The sequence below is a fragment of the Gasterosteus aculeatus genome, chromosome 8, assembly GCF_964276395.1.
Source record: "Gasterosteus aculeatus chromosome 8, fGasAcu3.hap1.1, whole genome shotgun sequence".
NCBI classification, from domain to species: domain Eukaryota; kingdom Metazoa; phylum Chordata; class Actinopteri; order Perciformes; family Gasterosteidae; genus Gasterosteus; species Gasterosteus aculeatus.
In genome coordinates, this window is record NC_135695.1 from 1,260,183 (window position 1) to 1,277,504 (window position 17,322).

General features: G+C 42.4%; 1 protein-coding gene and 1 long non-coding RNA gene across 3 annotated transcripts; both read left to right on the plus strand.

The window, feature by feature from the left end:
* The first annotated feature begins 4,231 nt into the window (after positions 1-4,231).
* pde6d (phosphodiesterase 6D, cGMP-specific, rod, delta) lies at positions 4,232-14,295 on the plus strand. 2 transcript variants are annotated; one of them, XM_040184021.2, is made up of 5 exons: positions 4,232-4,565; positions 10,964-11,052; positions 11,205-11,330; positions 12,135-12,240; positions 12,953-14,295. In XM_040184021.2, exons 1-5 carry the CDS (start codon positions 4,516-4,518, stop codon positions 13,032-13,034), a joined length of 453 nt encoding a protein of 150 aa, XP_040039955.1. In that variant the 5' UTR covers positions 4,232-4,515; the 3' UTR covers positions 13,035-14,295. The 2 variants fall into 2 exon arrangements, with proteins under 2 accessions (XP_040039955.1, XP_040039956.1); XM_040184022.2 differs by having other exon boundaries at positions 4,308-4,602.
* Positions 14,296-16,797: 2,502 nt separating this feature from the next.
* On the plus strand, positions 16,798-17,320 carry LOC120824188 (uncharacterized). The gene is made up of 2 exons (XR_005712915.2): positions 16,798-16,936; positions 17,154-17,320. It is a non-coding gene; the product is annotated as an uncharacterized LOC120824188 (long non-coding RNA).
* Positions 17,321-17,322: the final 2 nt, after the last annotated feature.

Here is a 17,322-nt window from a genome sequence, read left to right on the forward strand (position 1 = left end):
TCTGACATATTCCCCACGCGTCACCAGGCGTTTTTCTTCACGTTTACAATCGTCCTCTTACCGTTTACAGTTTCACCCACCAGCGAACACAGAGCGCGCGACTTCTACACCCCCCCCGTCGGTCGTTCCGCCCGCAACGACTACCACACCTCCCGTTATTCCGCCGGACCTTGACCGGTCCACGAAATATTGTCTGACATGGAAACGGTCCGTGAGGTAAACCAGGTTGGGGCCCACTGGACTAGACTGTTGATACGCTCGCTTCCGTTGCTGTAGTCCACCTTCGTTGTGAGTGTTCAGAGATGGTATTCTGCATCGCTTGGTTGTAGCAAGTGGTTATTTGATCTCCTCTGACCTCGCACATCAACAATGCATTTTCGTATATTTTGGGGATCATTCTGTGTAAACCCTAGAGACGACTGTGAAATCCCAGTAGATCAGCAGTTTGTGATACTCCACCAACAACCAACGTCCAGTCACTTAAATCCGCTTTCTTTCCTATTCCAATGCCCGATAACAGCACTTTGAACTTGCAAGTTGTCTTCACCACGTCTACATGCCTAAATGCATTGAGTTGAGCCATGTGATTGGCTGATTAGCAATTTTTTTTTTTAACAAGCAACTCAACAGGTGTACGTAATAAAGTTAGTGTACACTACCAATACCTACTTATTCCATTGTTTCCCTTCCTTTACTAAATCCACTTTGATATTTTGACCTAAAATTCTGTGTACATTCTGTGTACATTCATTCCGGTTTATATTCTAAAAATCTAAACCATTGAGTAATCCTTTAATGGACTACAGTCTCCTTGCATTCCACTGCAGAACATGTGAACATGATTATTTGTTCAACCTCTGATTTTTTAGAGGTTGCACTGTACTATTTTTTAAAATCTTCTCAGAGCCCCTATTGCTTGAAATACGCAATTAACTACCACAGCCATGAAATATATATCACAATATTAAGATGTTCATTAGACTACTGAGATGGTTCTTTTCATAATATATGCCCCCTCCCCCCACTCTCCTACCTTCAACTTATCTCTCCCGCTCATTTTCTTGGTGAATGTCTAATTCAAATATTTTTTCACCTTTTAATGCGTTTTCTTAAATTCTACACCCTTTCCGCCATTGAGATACCGTAAAGGCCCATGACAGAGGGTCCATCACTAGTCTTATTTGCTTTCTCATGTACCATGTTGCACACTTTCTGCTTCATTGCCTTCTCTCTTCTCTCCTCATCTCTACACCTGATCAACAATCCGCCCTTCTTCATCCCCTTTGCCATTCAAATTTCACCAACTTCCTCCTTCGACTCGCAAGTCAGCACCGCCCGTCCCACCTTCCTTAGATCATTTCCTTCTTTAAATCTCTTAATTACTTTGAACCCCTCATTCTCAACAATCCACCTCCTTGTCGGTGTTGAGTATTAAAACAGACTGAGCTCATTATATACCCACCTGACTCCAATTAGCCCAGTCACACCATTACATTATTACGTTATTACATGTCATTTAGCTGATGCTTTTATCCAAAGCGACTTACAATAAGGCGCTTATGCACATGGCAACATACGGTATATACACACTAAACATTTATAGAATTTTCCCAAACCCAAAAAATCATCATTTCTTTACAAATATTTACAATCCCTATAAATATAGTCAATTGTAAATATAGGTTGGTACTTCTGCTCTAGTCCATGCAAAACTATTTTGGGCGAAGACCCTGGGAAGAGGAAACAGGCTGGTGAGCTGTTAGCAACTGTAATATAGCAAATGTTATCTTTTAGCTCGAACACCACTGCTGTGCCACTCAATTAGTTACAGAATCAGGATTCCAGAGGATATGGATTTCAATGCTCACTATCTCCTTCACTGGCATCCTTAGTTCAGTCACAGACCAATGTATCCGCCGACCCCACTTCTTTAAACAGAAATCCAGGGTGACAGAAACATGTGCAACAAACTGTCAAGTAGACCACTCGCCTACCGTTTCTTCCACCGTCAGTTCCACACTGTCAAAAGCACCCAAATCCTGATCTCGCCCTTCTCTTTCTTTCTCCTTTTATTTAATAGCGGGTGGAAACTGTTGTGCATTACAGCCATCTATTAGTGGAGCCTTCTGAGAACCAGGATAATACAAACATAAAAGACAAACAGTAATAAAAAAAAAAGAAGCGGGTCCCTCCATTGGCCAACGTCTTCAGGCTGAATGGGGCAAGATCAGCCTTAGCATCATGTCCATACATTACATTACAGGTCATTTAGCTGACGCTTTTATCCAAAGCGACTTACGTTACATTTTGCCCGGGGAGCAATTAGGGGTTAGGTGTCTTGCTCAGGGACACTTCGACATGGGACATGGAGCAGCCGGGGTTCGAATCGTCAACCTTGCGGTTCCCAGCGTACCCTCTCTACCCCTGCGCCACGTCGACCCTTGTCTACATATACGTATTTAATAATAATAATAATTAATTAATTTGTAACGCACTTTTTACTCAAAAGAAGCACAGAGTACAATACCGTATTACAAATATAGTTAAAACAAACTTCAATAAAAAGAGAAATAGCTGACATTGATTCAACGCAAAGTCCAAAACGCCTTCCTGAATAAAAAGGTTTTCAGCCCAGTCTTAAATGAGTCCAGTGTCTGTGCTGATCTGGAATATGAGGGAGAGTTTAAACAGGCCACAGAGGAGCTATTCTTATCTTTGGCCAGGAGGTGGTACTCTTTTCTTAAAAAGTGTCATTTCTACAAACCATGTATAGCATGGTGTCCTTTACGCTTCTATTTGTCCCCTATGTTCAAACATCAATAGTCCACCTTGTCAGAGTGATGAGAAGCAACCTCTCAATATTTTGGACAAATTTTCTCATTCAATTGATTGAGAAAGTGTGTCCAAACTTTGGACTGCTACTTCCCACCGCTGTTCAAGTAAGCTTCCCTCCCCTTCATGGTTTAAAAAGGCCCAGCAGAAGATGCACTTCCTGCGTGACACACTTCTTCATGGTAGTAATCCTGTCTGCTCTCTGCACACATTACAATGTGGGTCAGAACACAGCCAGCAGACAGGACAGGAACAGAGTACATTTCCAGAACATCCTTGGTACCCATCTGCCATTAGCCATTAGTAACATCGGTGAGATAGATACCAGTGCTAGAGGAAAGGGATTTTAAAAGCCATCTGGTCTGAAAAGAGATTCAGAAGAATCAGCTGTCCAACGAGCAGACATCAGAACAGCTTCTTTCCTCTGTGAGGAAGTAGTACATTACACATACAAGGAATGGGGCTTGGTGATTGGTGCAACAATAAAAGGTTTTTATTGATTTTTAATTATTGGTTATTGCATCATAAAGCTTTATTGTCCTTATTGTAGATTGAGATGCAAAAACAACCCAGAATCAAAGTTGTGTACGTGGACACGTGCTGACGGTTCATAAATTAATAAAATACATATAGGTGTACACCAAAATACAGGCATGATTCTGAAACTGTGTAATCAATAAAGTAATGACAATATTGTAGCACCACTGTGATTCTGAAACTGTAATCAATAGAATAATATTAATGTACAGTTATGATTGTATTTAATGTGATGGAATCAACTGGAATGCATGCATGTAATACTTGCACAACAACTGGTGTTGACTGAGAGACATTCGAAATCCGAGTTACATTGAACTCACCAGAAGACCACTCCCAGAGGTGTGGACATTAAATTTCGCACTTTCACAGATTGGTATAAATACCTGTAGGTAACCCATGTTCTCGGGTTCGCTGGCGGAGGCAGCAGACGGGCACTGCGGATGGTCAAAGGACCCTGTGGCCTGTTGGCTGCAAAGACCAGCGGCTCCTCGGCTGAGATGTTCTTTTTACCACAACACCCTTTCTTTTATTAAATACTGTTGATTTTAACCTTTGTATGTACGTCTGACGTTTCTTCACTTTGAACACAACAGCTACTAAGACTTTAGATTCTGGTCAGAAAGCCCTCTAAAATTGCTTGATTAGTGACATTACGCATCTTGATGTTTTAACATTTGATTGTCAGTAACTGAATGAAATGGAAGAACTGTTGCAACTCCAGTTTCCCTACGATTTGAAATGGCAAATTGGTGGTGCATTACACACCAATCCTGTCACAGTGGCCCCAATCAGCCTTGAGTGTGTGCGGCGTTGCCCCTGGTGACGCGTCTTGGCCCAGTATTGTCCCGCCCATGCTTGTCAATCTCGGCCAGTGATTGGCTGCCAGGAGCTACCCAGTGCCGTTGGTTGGCTTGGCTAGCTGTCTGTTAGTTAACGGGATATATTTAGCTGATAGCCTTATCGGATCAGATGTAACCTGCAGCCCAACAATATAGAGTTAAGTACACATAGTTTATGCTGGTCTCATGCAAACATTAGCTGGGAAACTAGTTAGTCAACCAGGGAAGCTCACTTGAACCCCAGCTTTGTTATTTCAACACATCCTGGATTTTCTGTAAGTAACGATAACACAGGATTCAAGAAATGTCTTCAGATGAAGACAGGGCCAAGGAGATTTTGAAGGGCTTCAAACTGTATCCTTTCTGCTGGTGTTCTGCGAAGGTTAGACACGTAAGTTAACGTTAGCTCTGTTTGTCTTGCTTGGTACGAGTTAACGTCATCTCATATAAACAACATGCTCGGGGCATTTGAATGAGTAGCATTGTACAGTAATGTTAGCTGCTGTGGCTAACCTGCCGCTTCCACCTGTCATTGGAGGAGGCCAGCCGATATTTGTCTTTGTGGGACGAACCGGGGAGAATGTTCTCTTAGTTCCGATACAGCTGCTGCAAAGAGAACGTGGGCCTGCTGGCTCGGACTACTTAGCCCGGCTAGCTTGGGCTACTTAGCCCGGCTAGCGGGGGTTAGTGAGCGTGGCTAGCCAAAGTGAACTACCGTTACGTTACTGTACGTTAACGTACTGTGACGTTGCCGTAACGGTAACGTTACGCACAGTACCGCGAAGCTGTGTGACGTCATGGAAGTGAGGCACTGCTCCCCCGCGATACCGTGCGCGTGTCCTGTGCGTGTACACGTAGAATTAGTAGTTTCGTTACATTACCCACTAAAACCTGTATGCTGACATTTACGGTGACGCATTCAAACGGCCCAGATCAGAAAGATCAACGTGTGACCTGAATTTGGTGAGTTAACGTTAGAAAGAAAATAGAACTTAACGGTTCCTTAAACTACACCGAGACAAAGTCTAGCTATAGCTAATTTCTCAATTATCCCACACATGTGTTTAAAACACCTCTGACTACTCTTTACTTTACAAATATAATTCTCCAAAATTAAAGTGACTTCAAAAAGGTACTTTCTCGATATTAAAACAATGAAATTACTTTCCACAATGAGTTAAGCTGCTAAGTCTACATTTATTCTAATAGTTTCCTACCCACAGCCTCAATAAACACTTCAATAAACACTAGTGCACAGATACAAGTCCTCACTTGGGTAAATTCACCTCAACAACACACAACTCAGTCTTGTCTTCCATGTAAAGCTTTGAACTCTGCAAGGAGCATCATGTGAAAGGCGCCTGTGTGAGTTAGTAAGTGTTGTCTGTTCTTTGCCAATCCTGTGCTCTGCTGCAGCAAACTGCTCATATTTTGGGTACCCAGTTGTGAGTGCATGCTTTGGACGTCTCTCACTTTCTTTAAATACCCTTTTATTGCCTCTTTTATACCGCCGCCGACTTTGCAGGTACGCTCCAGGTGACCCGGTTTGGGCCCCTTGTGATTATATAACGACCCCCCCATCCACTCCTCTGGTTACCCACCAATATTTAATCTATGTTGTTTGTTATTTTAGATTACAACATGTCAGCTCCAGGTTAATGGAACACATGTCTATATCAAGTCAAAGTGAGGATTGTTGTTGGTTGTACCTTCTGATGCAAATACACTTCTCGACACAGGGCCAAACTGTTATCATTTGTTCCTTTTCCCACTCCATGACCCAAGAAAATGAGAGTAAGTGATGAGAAAACATGCTGCAGCCCAACATGATGTTCAGCAACGATGAGCTGTGTGTCAAAGCACCCCTCTCTGTATCATTGGGCAGCTTGATATGGAAGCTGCTTGCTCCTTTCAGAGGAAACAAGAAGTTCAAAGCTTTATATGGAAGACAAGACTGAGTGGTGTGTTTTTGAGGTGAATTTACCCAAGTGAGGACTTGTATCTGTGCAGTAGAAGTGAGGCTGGGGGTAGGAAACCATTAGAATAAATGCAGACTTACCAGTGACAGCAGCATTTCACTGGGGACTCATTAAGTTGTGTGTGTTCTGATGGGACCCTAGTGGTTTACACACCAACCCCTCAGCGGGCCCTCAGGAACAGCCGCTACCACCTCATGTCATGTTGTTGGGGCTCAAATTGATTGCTGCACGGGTGTTTTTCTTTAGGCCACTTTGTGTTTTTTAAGGTATTACTTGATTACATATGTACAGTTAAATGTGTTTGATTCATTCCGTGTTTGATCACTTTCAGTAAGGACTGGTAAAGGAGACGTCACGTGGACACGTGAGGAGGACATTGTGGTGCGGCTGGATTATTGTGGAAGGTGTGCAGGGTGATGAGTTTGATGTAGCAGATTGGATTAAATTGGATTTAGAGGATTAGAGAAACCTTTCAACTCAGCATACTTACTAGAAGTGGGGGATGGTGAAAGTGGTGCAGCACTGATAGGCATGGAATAAACGTGTGTGTGTGTGTGTGTGTGTGTGTGTGTGTGTCAACGAGTTAGTGCCGGGCAACAATTACAATCAGCGAGCATGATTTTCTGCGAATAATAATATTGTCTTGAGCAAAATGTCAAAATAAAGTAGTGTGTTTACTTGTGCAAACACTTTAAACAATTAGTGGACTTTCAAAAACAATAATAAATCAAATGATAATACGCAAATACATCGTCAACGTTAATTATAACACAGCAATAACGTTAAGCTGTTTTTTTTATTATTCTCCAAAAGAAATGTAGCTCAAACATGTAGTTTCAAAGTTCCTGTACAGTAAATCCCAGCTGAGTACTCAGTGTGGGACCACTGGACTCTGACAGGGACACCTGCTACGGCACACAGGTTATTGGTAGACTCATAGGTGATTGATAGATAGATTGTTGATAAATGGATAGATTAACGATAGAAGGATCTTTCTAATCGCAGAAATTCATGCGATTACAAATGTTAATCGTTGCCTTCACTAATATGAAGTGACACACTGTGATAATCCCACAGTCAAATCATAAAGTACCATTTATTAAAAAGGCAATGTAGCACTATAGGATGACTATTTTTAAAGGAGGGGTGTGGAAACATAAATATATCCATATGAAATAATCTAATCTGTAGCCTAATCATTGAACTATATAGTACACTGATGAAGATGCTGGTCTTCATCACAGTGGAAGAAATCCTTCTTAGACATCCGTGTTCTACTGAATCGTTTGAAAACTGGATTCATCATTTTGTCATGTGAGATTAGGGTGAACCTCGGAGTGCTCCAGATGGGTGGTGTTCTTTCACATGTGTGTTTGTAATGCAGCTCTGTTGTCGTCCCTCGTGGAGCAACATGATGTGGCTGTGGGGCCGTTGGCACGAAGACCTACACAGATGGCTGGGTGTCAAGTGTGTGTGACACTAAGTAGTTTCTGAGTGGGACAGGATGCTGAGCGGAGAATCTTCTAGAACAGACGGCTCACTGTCGTGTTGGATCAGCATCTTTCATTCTGATATCCAAAGGTAACATCAAGGAATTGTTCTTATGTAACCGGTTCCCTCAGACTTGAAATGATGTTAACTACAGTACAGTCACACTGGGCCCTTTGATTGACAGCTCTATTGTGTCTAAACTGAATGTGGAGGTCAGGAACAGCTGACTGACAGACTGATGGGACAGGTCCATCCACACAGACTCCTTTAGCTTTCTCAAGGTCAGCTACACACAGCTCCTTCCCAGGCGTCCTCGGATGAATTTAGACCAACATGATGGTATATGTATATATATATATATATAGACCTTTATTTCCATCAAAAGATATGTCATCCTTTGACATTAAACGGTCATATCACTATAGATATCCAACATAATGCCTATTTACATTGAGAAGTTTGTTCCTATAGATTTTTGAGCAGTGTAGTTCCGTTGGATAAAAGAAACCAAAAGAAAAAAATAGTTTAGAATTGCATCTGTCACAACATTGACTAGTTCAACTGTAATTGTACATTTCAAAGAGCTTAATTAATAAAATACTCGGAGGAGACAAGGCATATCTTCCTGCACTGCCTTTTGAACAGTTGAAAAAAGATTATCATCGCAAGTCAATTTAGAATGAAAAAAAGATGTGTAAAGATATATAAGCCGCACCGGTCTAGAAGCCGCAGGTGTCCACGCCAGTGACGTGCGGTCGCTGGAGGCAGCGCCTCCCCTTGTGTCATCATGAAATGTGAAAAAATAATGATTAAAAAAGATATATACAGTTGTGTGAAAAAGTATTTGCCCCCTTCCTATTTTCTTTGTTTTTTGCATGTTTGTCACACTTGAATGTTTCAGATCTCCAAACAAATTTAAATATTAGACAAAGATAACACAAGTAAACACAAAATGCAGTTTTTAAATGAAGGTTTTATCTATTAGTCTGGAAAAGGTTACAAAGCCATTTCTAAAGCTTTGGGACTCCGGCGAACCACAGTGAGAGGAACAGTTGTGAACCTTCCCAGGACCGTTCAGCCGACCAAAATGGCCCCAAGAGCGCAGCGACGGACTCATCCAAGAAGTCACAAAAAACCCAGAACAAAGAACTGCAGGCCTCACTTGCCTCAATTAAGGTCAGTGTTCATGACTCCACCCTAAGATACTGAGCAAAAATGGCCTGCATGGCAGAGTTCCAAGATGAAAACCACTGTTGAGCAAAAAGAACATAAAGACTTGTCTGAGTTTTGCCAGAAAACCTCGCGATGATCCCAAAGACTTTTGGGAAAATACTCTGTGGACTGATGAGACAAAAAAAAAACCCTTCTTTTTGGAAGGTGTATGTCCCATTAAATCTGGTGTAAAAGTAAAACGGCATTCCAGAAAAGGAACATCATACCAATAGTAAAATATGGTGGTGGTTGTTTGATGGTGTGGGGCTGGAAGACTTGCTGTGGTAAATGGAACCATGAATTCTGCCGTCTACCAAAAATCCTGAAGGAGAATGTCCGGCCATCTGTTCGTGACCTCAAGCTGAAGCGCACTTGGGTTCTGCAGCAGTACAACTATCCAAAACACACCAGCAAGTCCACCTCTGACTGGCTTAAGAAAAACAAAATGAAGACGTTGGAGGGGTCCAGTCAAAGTCCCGACCTGAATCCGATCAAGATGCTGTGGCATGACCTCAAAAAGGCGGTTCCTGCTCGAAAACCCTCCAATGTGGCTGAATTACAACAATTCTGCAAAGATGAGTCCAAAGTTCCTCCACAGCTGTAAAAGAGTCATTGCCAGTTATAGCAAACGCTTGATTGCAGTTGTTGCTGCTAAGGGAGGCACAACCAGTTATTGGGTTTAGATGGCAATCACTTTTTCACACAGGGCCATGTAGGTTTGGATTTATTCCCCCTTAATAATAACCTTCATTTAAAAACTGCATTTTGTGTTATCTTTGTTTGATATTTAAAATTTGTTAAATTTGTTGTTAGCTTATCTTAGTTTGTTGATGATTAGCAAGGAGATTGACATTAATTTGTGCATCTCATTTATTCACTTCGCTCATGACATCCTGAATTTTCCTCTTTGGCTAAAAAGTGCCGTAAATCGGTTGTGAAAGCTCGCATTTCCCAAAACTGCTCATTTGCGCCGTTTCCGGGCATTTTTTAGGCGATCGCTACCGAGCTAATAACTGAAATGACAACCAACATTCAACCAAATATCTGTTGTTTTGATCACCGCACTGATCTGAACGCTCAGGTCAATGTAAACAGATAACATTACATTATGGCTCAATTCAGTTACACCCCGTGACTCACTCTCAACCAATCAGAACGCTTATTTTAACTTCCCCATATTATAAAAGAATATACGATACAGGATATGAAACATAACCAGTAGTCGAAGCGCAAGCAGCGAGTTGAATGGTGAATTTATGCTACTTTGTTGAATTCATATATTTGTTAATCTTAAGAGTCAGTGCCTCCACAGCCACGAACCTCACTGCACGTCACTGGTCCACGCGGCAGAAAAACCACTGCTGACGCAGAGTCGTCCGTGCCGGAGTTCTTCACATTGCGTCTGCAACGTCTCACCATTGATTGACAGATTGGTTGCTCGGAACTTGCACCTGTCTGTCTCGCCCGTTAGCGAGTGAAAAATGATACATTAGCACGGTTGTATAAGCCGCAGGGTTCAAAGCGTGGGAAAAAAGTAGCGGCTTATAGTCCAGTCCATAGTCCATTTCCGGTGTATATAGTCTATATATTCTTATGCTAACATGCCACACACAGATGAAGCGTTTTTACTGAGAGGATTATTCTGTTCCTCTAGGACACAGAGGTTCACAATGCTACACAACATGCAAAATTTAGCTGCACAATATGTTGATTGCCTGCCATAAAAATGTTGAACAAGTGGATGCAGACTGAAGTCTGTACCAACGGAGACTGTCAGGGGGACAGCTGTCTCCTATGAACGCATTCAGCAGGTCCACGTTACTCACCGTTTAGTCACTGCGCTTCTTTTTTCTAATCCTGATGATAATCCCGTCATGGGTCACATGACCTAGCAATCTCTCCCGCTGGCTCTCCCTGCAGTGCTCATTAATTTGATGTTAACTGTACAAACTGAAAATGTCTAATAATGGATGCCTGAGGGTTGATCCCATAAGTTCTACTTAATGTTCACTTTAGTTTATTTAGCCTGGTTTTTAGTTTGGTTGTTGCCGCTTGACCTTTTCCTGACAGAAACTGGATGAACCTCCGCGATGCAGAGACGGGCAAAGTGCTGTGGCAGGGAACCGAGGACCTCTCTATTCCAGGAGTAGAGCATGAAGGTACTTTAGACACACACACGAATCGTGGCACAGCATGTTTCTTGGGGCCTTTTTTTGTCAGCCAGTATTTACTTTGTCATTAGCTGAGAACTATGCATTCAATTGGCACATTTAAATTGGTTTGAATAATTCTAGTTTCATTGTCTCTGCAGCTCGCGTCCCAAAGAAGATCCTGAAGTGTAAAGCAGTGTCCAGAGAATTAAACTTTTCCTCTTCAGAGAAACTGGAAAAGTTCAGACTGGAGCAGAAAGTGTTCTTCAAAGGACAGTGTCTAGAAGGTAATCTGGACTTTTTAAAGGGACAGGGACCCAAAGGTTGGTCAGTTAAGGGTACCTTAAACTGTTCCATCTCTACGGGTCATTGACTGACGTCCTGTCCATGGTGTATTTAAAAGTCTTTGACGATTCAAACTTTGCATTTCAACTTCCCATACGTACCTTTAACAACACAATGCAGAGCCATTTGATATTGATCAGGGTCTTTGTGTCTTCACGTGGTATCTTTGTAGCATTTCTGATCATTTGTATCAGTTTTCTATTGGTGAAAAATGATTAAATTGAGCCTTGAATAAAAATAGTAGTGTGAGCCCACGCCTTCACCTTACTGTCAATCAGTGGTGGCTGTCCAGTAGAGGGCAATGGGGTGTCGGAAGGAAAAGACAATATCAAATTATTTTAAAAAGCCAATATTTGTGTTTTTGAAACATGTAATGTACCCAGTAAAATATGATATCTGCCTGTCATACAGAGAAGGCGGGTCTAAGAATCACTTTATTTGATTTTGTCTTTGCTACATAACATCCCTCCTGTTTGTCTCTATCAAATAAAGCAGAAAAGTATCTCAAAAGAGACCAACACAGAGAGCTGATTCTTTGTTGCTGTGCGTTTGCAGTGCTTTCCCTGGGGCCCGAGGTTGCAGAGACCCCCAGGGGACCACACACTTCCACACCCAACATAACATGTTTGTGTTGCTGGTTTCGAAGTTGCTGTCGGTCACTATGCTCCACCACAGTGCAGTTCTGTAATGATATTGTATGTTCTGAGGGCTACACTTAACGCTTTGTCTTCCGTGTCTCTGTCCAGAATGGTTCTTTGAGTTTGGGTTTGTTATCCCCAACTCCACCAACACATGGCAGTCTCTGATAGAAGCAGCTCCAGAGTCCCAGATGATGCCAGCCAATGTTTTAACGTGAGTCTCCAGCTCTCACCCTTCAGCATCCTGCTGACACTCCCTTTGTCCACCTATGAGACGTTATACCAACACAAGAGGGTAATGTTTTAATGTTAATTGTGCACCTTCAGGAATGTATTCAGATGTTTAAACGACCAGATGATTTTTGATTAAAATTACCCTTTTTAAAATGTGGGTTTTCATCATTTTCAGTTCAGTTCTGACAACATTATGTACTTAAGTTAGTAGTTGATGTCTGGGAGCATACTACACGTGCGTGATGGGTCAGAAATACAAACCATTGGTTAGGAAAGAGAATAAAAAGCTTGCTGCTTCCCCTTGGACCATGTGTCCCTGCTATCGTGTATTTCCTGTGCTATGTTCACACTATGAGCGACAAAAGCAACAAAAGGGCCAGCTTGTACGGACAGAACTGATGACTTCATCTGTTGTCCGCTACACCTTCGAGCCACTAGAGAGCACCTGATCTTTAGGATAATCATAAGACTACTGCAAACATTATAAATAATGAGCCACGTTCAATTCTGTTTGTGTTGATGAGAGGAGAAAAAAAGAGCATATCAATTCAATCACAATGTATATTGTTACACTGGTTAAACTAAATTGTTTGTTGATTCTTAGTCATGTTGGTGTATTTATGCTAATGTTACATAGACTACACAACACAGTAGTGTACTTCTGGTAATGTTGCCACGTGTCTCTGTTCCAGTGGTAATGTGATCATAGAGACCAAGTTCTACGATGACGATCTCCATGTCAGCACCTCCAGGGTACGACTTTTCTACGTCTGACCTCTAACCCTCTGACTCTACCCTTCAAAATGCTGATGTCCTGCCAAGTTCCTGAGGTTAGCTACAGCAGTAAACGGCTCATTGCGTACTTGGGACCAGCGCATCTGGATGAAAGCCAGCTGTGGTCCACAAGCAGTGAAGTGAGCTTTGTGTTTGGTTGTTCTCTTGTTTTGTGCCGACCTGAAAACTTCCTCTAGAACTTTGGAGAAGAGGTGAGAAGAGGAGGGAGCCCTTTGCTGTGCCCTCTGTTCCGACATCCTCTCTTTCTGCTTATCCCCCTTCAGACATTTCCACTGTACATACATTGATCACCAGTCACTCTCTGGTTTGGGTTTCTTTAGAACTGTGCTCTCATTCAAAGGTTGCATCTACTCAGGAACAGAGCATCAGACGTGTAACCTTTCCGTTTGGAAACACAGCTCTCCGTATGTTGTCACTGTTGAAGGACCAAGTTTAGTGCCTCTCCCGAGATACTTTCCATATCACAAAACCGTTAGCTGTGTCCCACTACAGAGGCCTCTCGTCTCACAGGCCTGTGAAGTCCTCATCTTTTTCTATACTCTACAAGAACACAACAAGTTTTTTGTTTGTCGTCTTTAATATCACAAAACCCGGTTACGTTTAGTCTACTTGTCAATTCCAAAATATTTGTGCATATCATCAGTGAATTGAACGCTACATTTGAACAATGAGAGATCAACCCTAAAATGTCCACTTCTACGAGCGGACAAGGACTGCCTGAATGCATCGTTAACGGTGGTCTCTGTGAGGTCAAGTATTGTAACTGATGGAGGATTGGTCCTCTGAAGGACACAGCTCTGTAGGCAGCCTCTGAAATGGGACACAGCCTCTACCAAGTAACCCTTTCCTGTTCCTGACAACATGACCCGGTTTAGAACGGAGCTTCTCCGTGCGCTGTGACGGATAAACCACTGGGGCATCCCTGTCGCTTTTTGCCTGTATTGTTTGAAATGATGTCATGACTCATGGTTGAAAAGTACTATGTTTGGGAGTATTGATCAGTGTAAAGGGGGTTTAAATACATCCACTTGTACTCAAATACTCAAGGTGTAAACAGAGCCCTGCACCGTTTATCCTCAGAAGGTTAAGATGTTACCAGCGGCTAAACTCAGTTCTTCCTTGTACATTCTGGCTTCCCATCCAACTCACTGTTTGTATTTTCTTAGCTGCTAACTGAGCAGTGTACAATAGACTTGTTATGATATGAGTTGTGGATTAAAGTCATCCAATGTTGTAATAACATTGTGTTTATGTTCTTTATTGTTCTGTCCTCAGACACTATCCACCCTGATATGAGTCCCTGAAATGAGGAAGTATAATGCCGTGGATGTGTAACTGCACTGTGTCGCTTGGTTGGGCTTAGCTGAATGTTGACTGATTATTTGAGCTGATACAAGTAGGAAAGCACTTCGGCTGATGTCACGTCTGTGTGCATGTGATGTGGTTTCTCAGTTCAGACAACTGTTAAATTCCACATGCGTCCTGCTGTAAATAAATCCCCTTCTTCTTACAAAGAGTCACTTCCTAGTCATTTTGGTAGGCTTATCCACTTATTGGTGTAGAGTGGGTGCATTGGAAACCGCTGGGTTGGCAGTTCGATCCCTGGCTGCTCCATGTCCATGTTGAAGTGTCCCTGAGCAAGACACCCAACCCCTAACTGCTCCCCGGGCAAAATGTAACTATGGGTTAAAAATGCAATGTCAGTTGTTCAGCTAAATGACATGTAATATTACTGTATTAATGCAATATGTATACTTAAGACCTAGATCCAAAACAAGACTCTGATGGCTTAACAATCTGTACACATAAAGGAACCTGTGCTATGTGCACACTATGAGCGACAAAAACAACGGGTCAGGTCGGACTATTGTGCACTACACCTTAGAGCTGGTGTCTTCAATGTTTTTCAGGCCAAGGTCCCCCAAACTGATGGCGAGATGGAGCAGGGACCCCCTATTCTACGGAGTTTGGTCCACCATCTTTTATTTTTGAGCTTCACGCTCTTTAGACGTGAGCATAAACGCAATCTGATTGGCTGGTACCTGTCGTATCAGCATGAAAGGTGCTGTGAATGAACCGGTGCCCAGCTTGAGCGCTCCTGTGGGAAGCTGAATCCGATAACGTCTTCTCCATGAATTTATCCGTTCGCTACAATATGTTGGATTCATATTCATGTGTATTTAAATTGTAATTCTTTGTTATCGGGCTGCTCTTGTAAATCTCTTAAGCCTCTCCAGTTGATTCAGAACGCTGCAGCACGTGTATTAACAAGAACTAGGAAAAGGGATCATATCACTCCTGTATTAACTTCTCTGCACCGGCTCCTTGTTAAATCAAGAGAAGAATTTAAGGTACCAATGAGTACCTTGTAAGTGAGGCACAGTCTTAAGAGCTTGTAACCCCGTATTGCCCTACAAGGCAGCTGCGCTCCATAGATGCTGGGTTACTTGTTTCTAGAGTTTTAAAAAGTAGGCTGGGGGCCGGAGCCTTCAGTTATCAAGCTCCTCTTTTGTGGGACCAGGTTCCACTTTCAGTCCGGGGGGCAGATTTGGTCAGCTATGTTAAGATAATGCTTAAAACTTTCCTCTTTGATTTTGCTTATAGTTAGGGCTGGCTCAGGTTAACCCGGACCAGCCCTTAGTTAAGCTGCTATAGGCTTAGACTGCCAGGGGACTTCATAGGACACACCAAGCTCCTCTCTCACGCTCTCGTTCTACCATAATCCACGTTTTATTAATGCACATGACTAATTCAGCTTCTTTCCGGGAGTTTTTTTGTGCTTTCTCCCCCAGCAGGTCTCCGTAGATCGTGGTTCCTTCTGGACCCTGGTCCTGACACCTGCCGTGGCCCTGCTGATGCCTGCTGCTGCCGCCATCATCATTATTTTAAATATAAACCATATTACTGTACTCGTAAACCAACATTACCCTCTCCTAAAGTCTCTGTGCTCTCCCTCCCCACAGGCTTCTGTGGTGGTTCTATCTGATGGTGGTTCTATGTGATGGTGGTTCTATCTGATGGTGGTTGTCCCTGCAGTGGTCCTGCTGTGCGCCTGGCTTACTACTCACAATTATTTGGATCATTTCTGTCATAGGAATTGCATGTATTGTACATTGTTCATTCTGTACACATGGCATCCATTGTAGTCTGTCCCGGGAGTGGGATCCCTCCTCTGACGTTCTTCCTAAGGTTTCTTTTTTTCTCTCTTTGAAGGGTTTTTTCATTGTTTGGGGAGTTTTTCCTGTGCTGATGTGTGGGTTTCTGGACAGAAGATGTTGTATGTGTACAGACTGTTAAGCCATTTAGAGGCAAAATAAAGAGGGTTATAAAAAAATTAATTGAAAGACAATAGAATTCTGATGAATTGTCTTTTCAACCCAAAATTGTGCAACCTCCACGGACCCCCCGGGGGTCATCAGTAAAGTAAGAAAGAAAGCTCAGCAGAGTGGTGTCAGGATGGATTCTGTGTCATAGATGTCATGTGTACAGAATGAACTACATAACATATTTACAAAGTAATATAAGCCATGGAGAAGGTGACTTTAGGTTCTAGTGGAACAGACCAGGTCAAATGTGTGACCTTGGGGGCTTCCAGTCAAGACCATATTTGTTTGCCATTTGGTGCAGTGGGATTTTCAAACAGTCCAGCAGCAGAGTGAGAGGTCAAATGGAGCACAGGGTTAGAAAAGGGCCCATAGTGGAGCAGGCCCACGCCGTAGCCAGGAATCCTGGGAGTCGTGACCAGAGGAGGGGCATCAGCAGCAGCACAGGGAGCTGCTAGACCGCCATCGGCTTCTGTGCCTCCTTGATCTGGTTAAGTGTAGACATCCTTCCTTCCAGCCCTGCAACTTACTCACCCGACAGGACAGTTGGATAAAGAGGTGAGTGGAGCTATTGTAGATGTAGTGGCTGGGAAACTTGAAGTATTTTTGGTTGAATATAGTTTTGACTCAGTTCTTTTTTTTTTCCAATAGAATTTTTTTTCCATATTCATTTGCATTTATTTTTTGATGTTCAGTGGATATGTTTTGGTTGAAGATTTTACATTTTCAGATTCAAATCTTAAACGTTATTTTTTTAAAAAAAATTTACTTTCAGATTGTATTTTTTCACACTCAAGACTGTTGGCCCTGATCTGGCGTAGGGGGAAATTGAACGCAGCGTAGCATCCCTGCGATGGCAGTTATAAAAATATTTTATCATATTTCTCACATCTTAAAATGTGATGTTATAGCTTGTTTACCAATAAAGAACTGCTGCTAATACA

Coding starts and splice junctions, on each gene's coding strand:
- pde6d (XM_040184021.2), top strand. CDS start 4,516: ATGTCTTCAGATGAAGACAGGGCCAAGGAGATTTTGAAGGGCTTCAAA. Junction 4,566..10,963: donor ATTTTGAAGGGCTTCAAACT/GTATCCTTTCTG, acceptor TTTTCCTGACAG/AAACTGGATGAACCTCCGCG. Junction 12,241..12,952: donor ATGCCAGCCAATGTTTTAAC/GTGAGTCTCCAG, acceptor TCTCTGTTCCAG/TGGTAATGTGATCATAGAGA.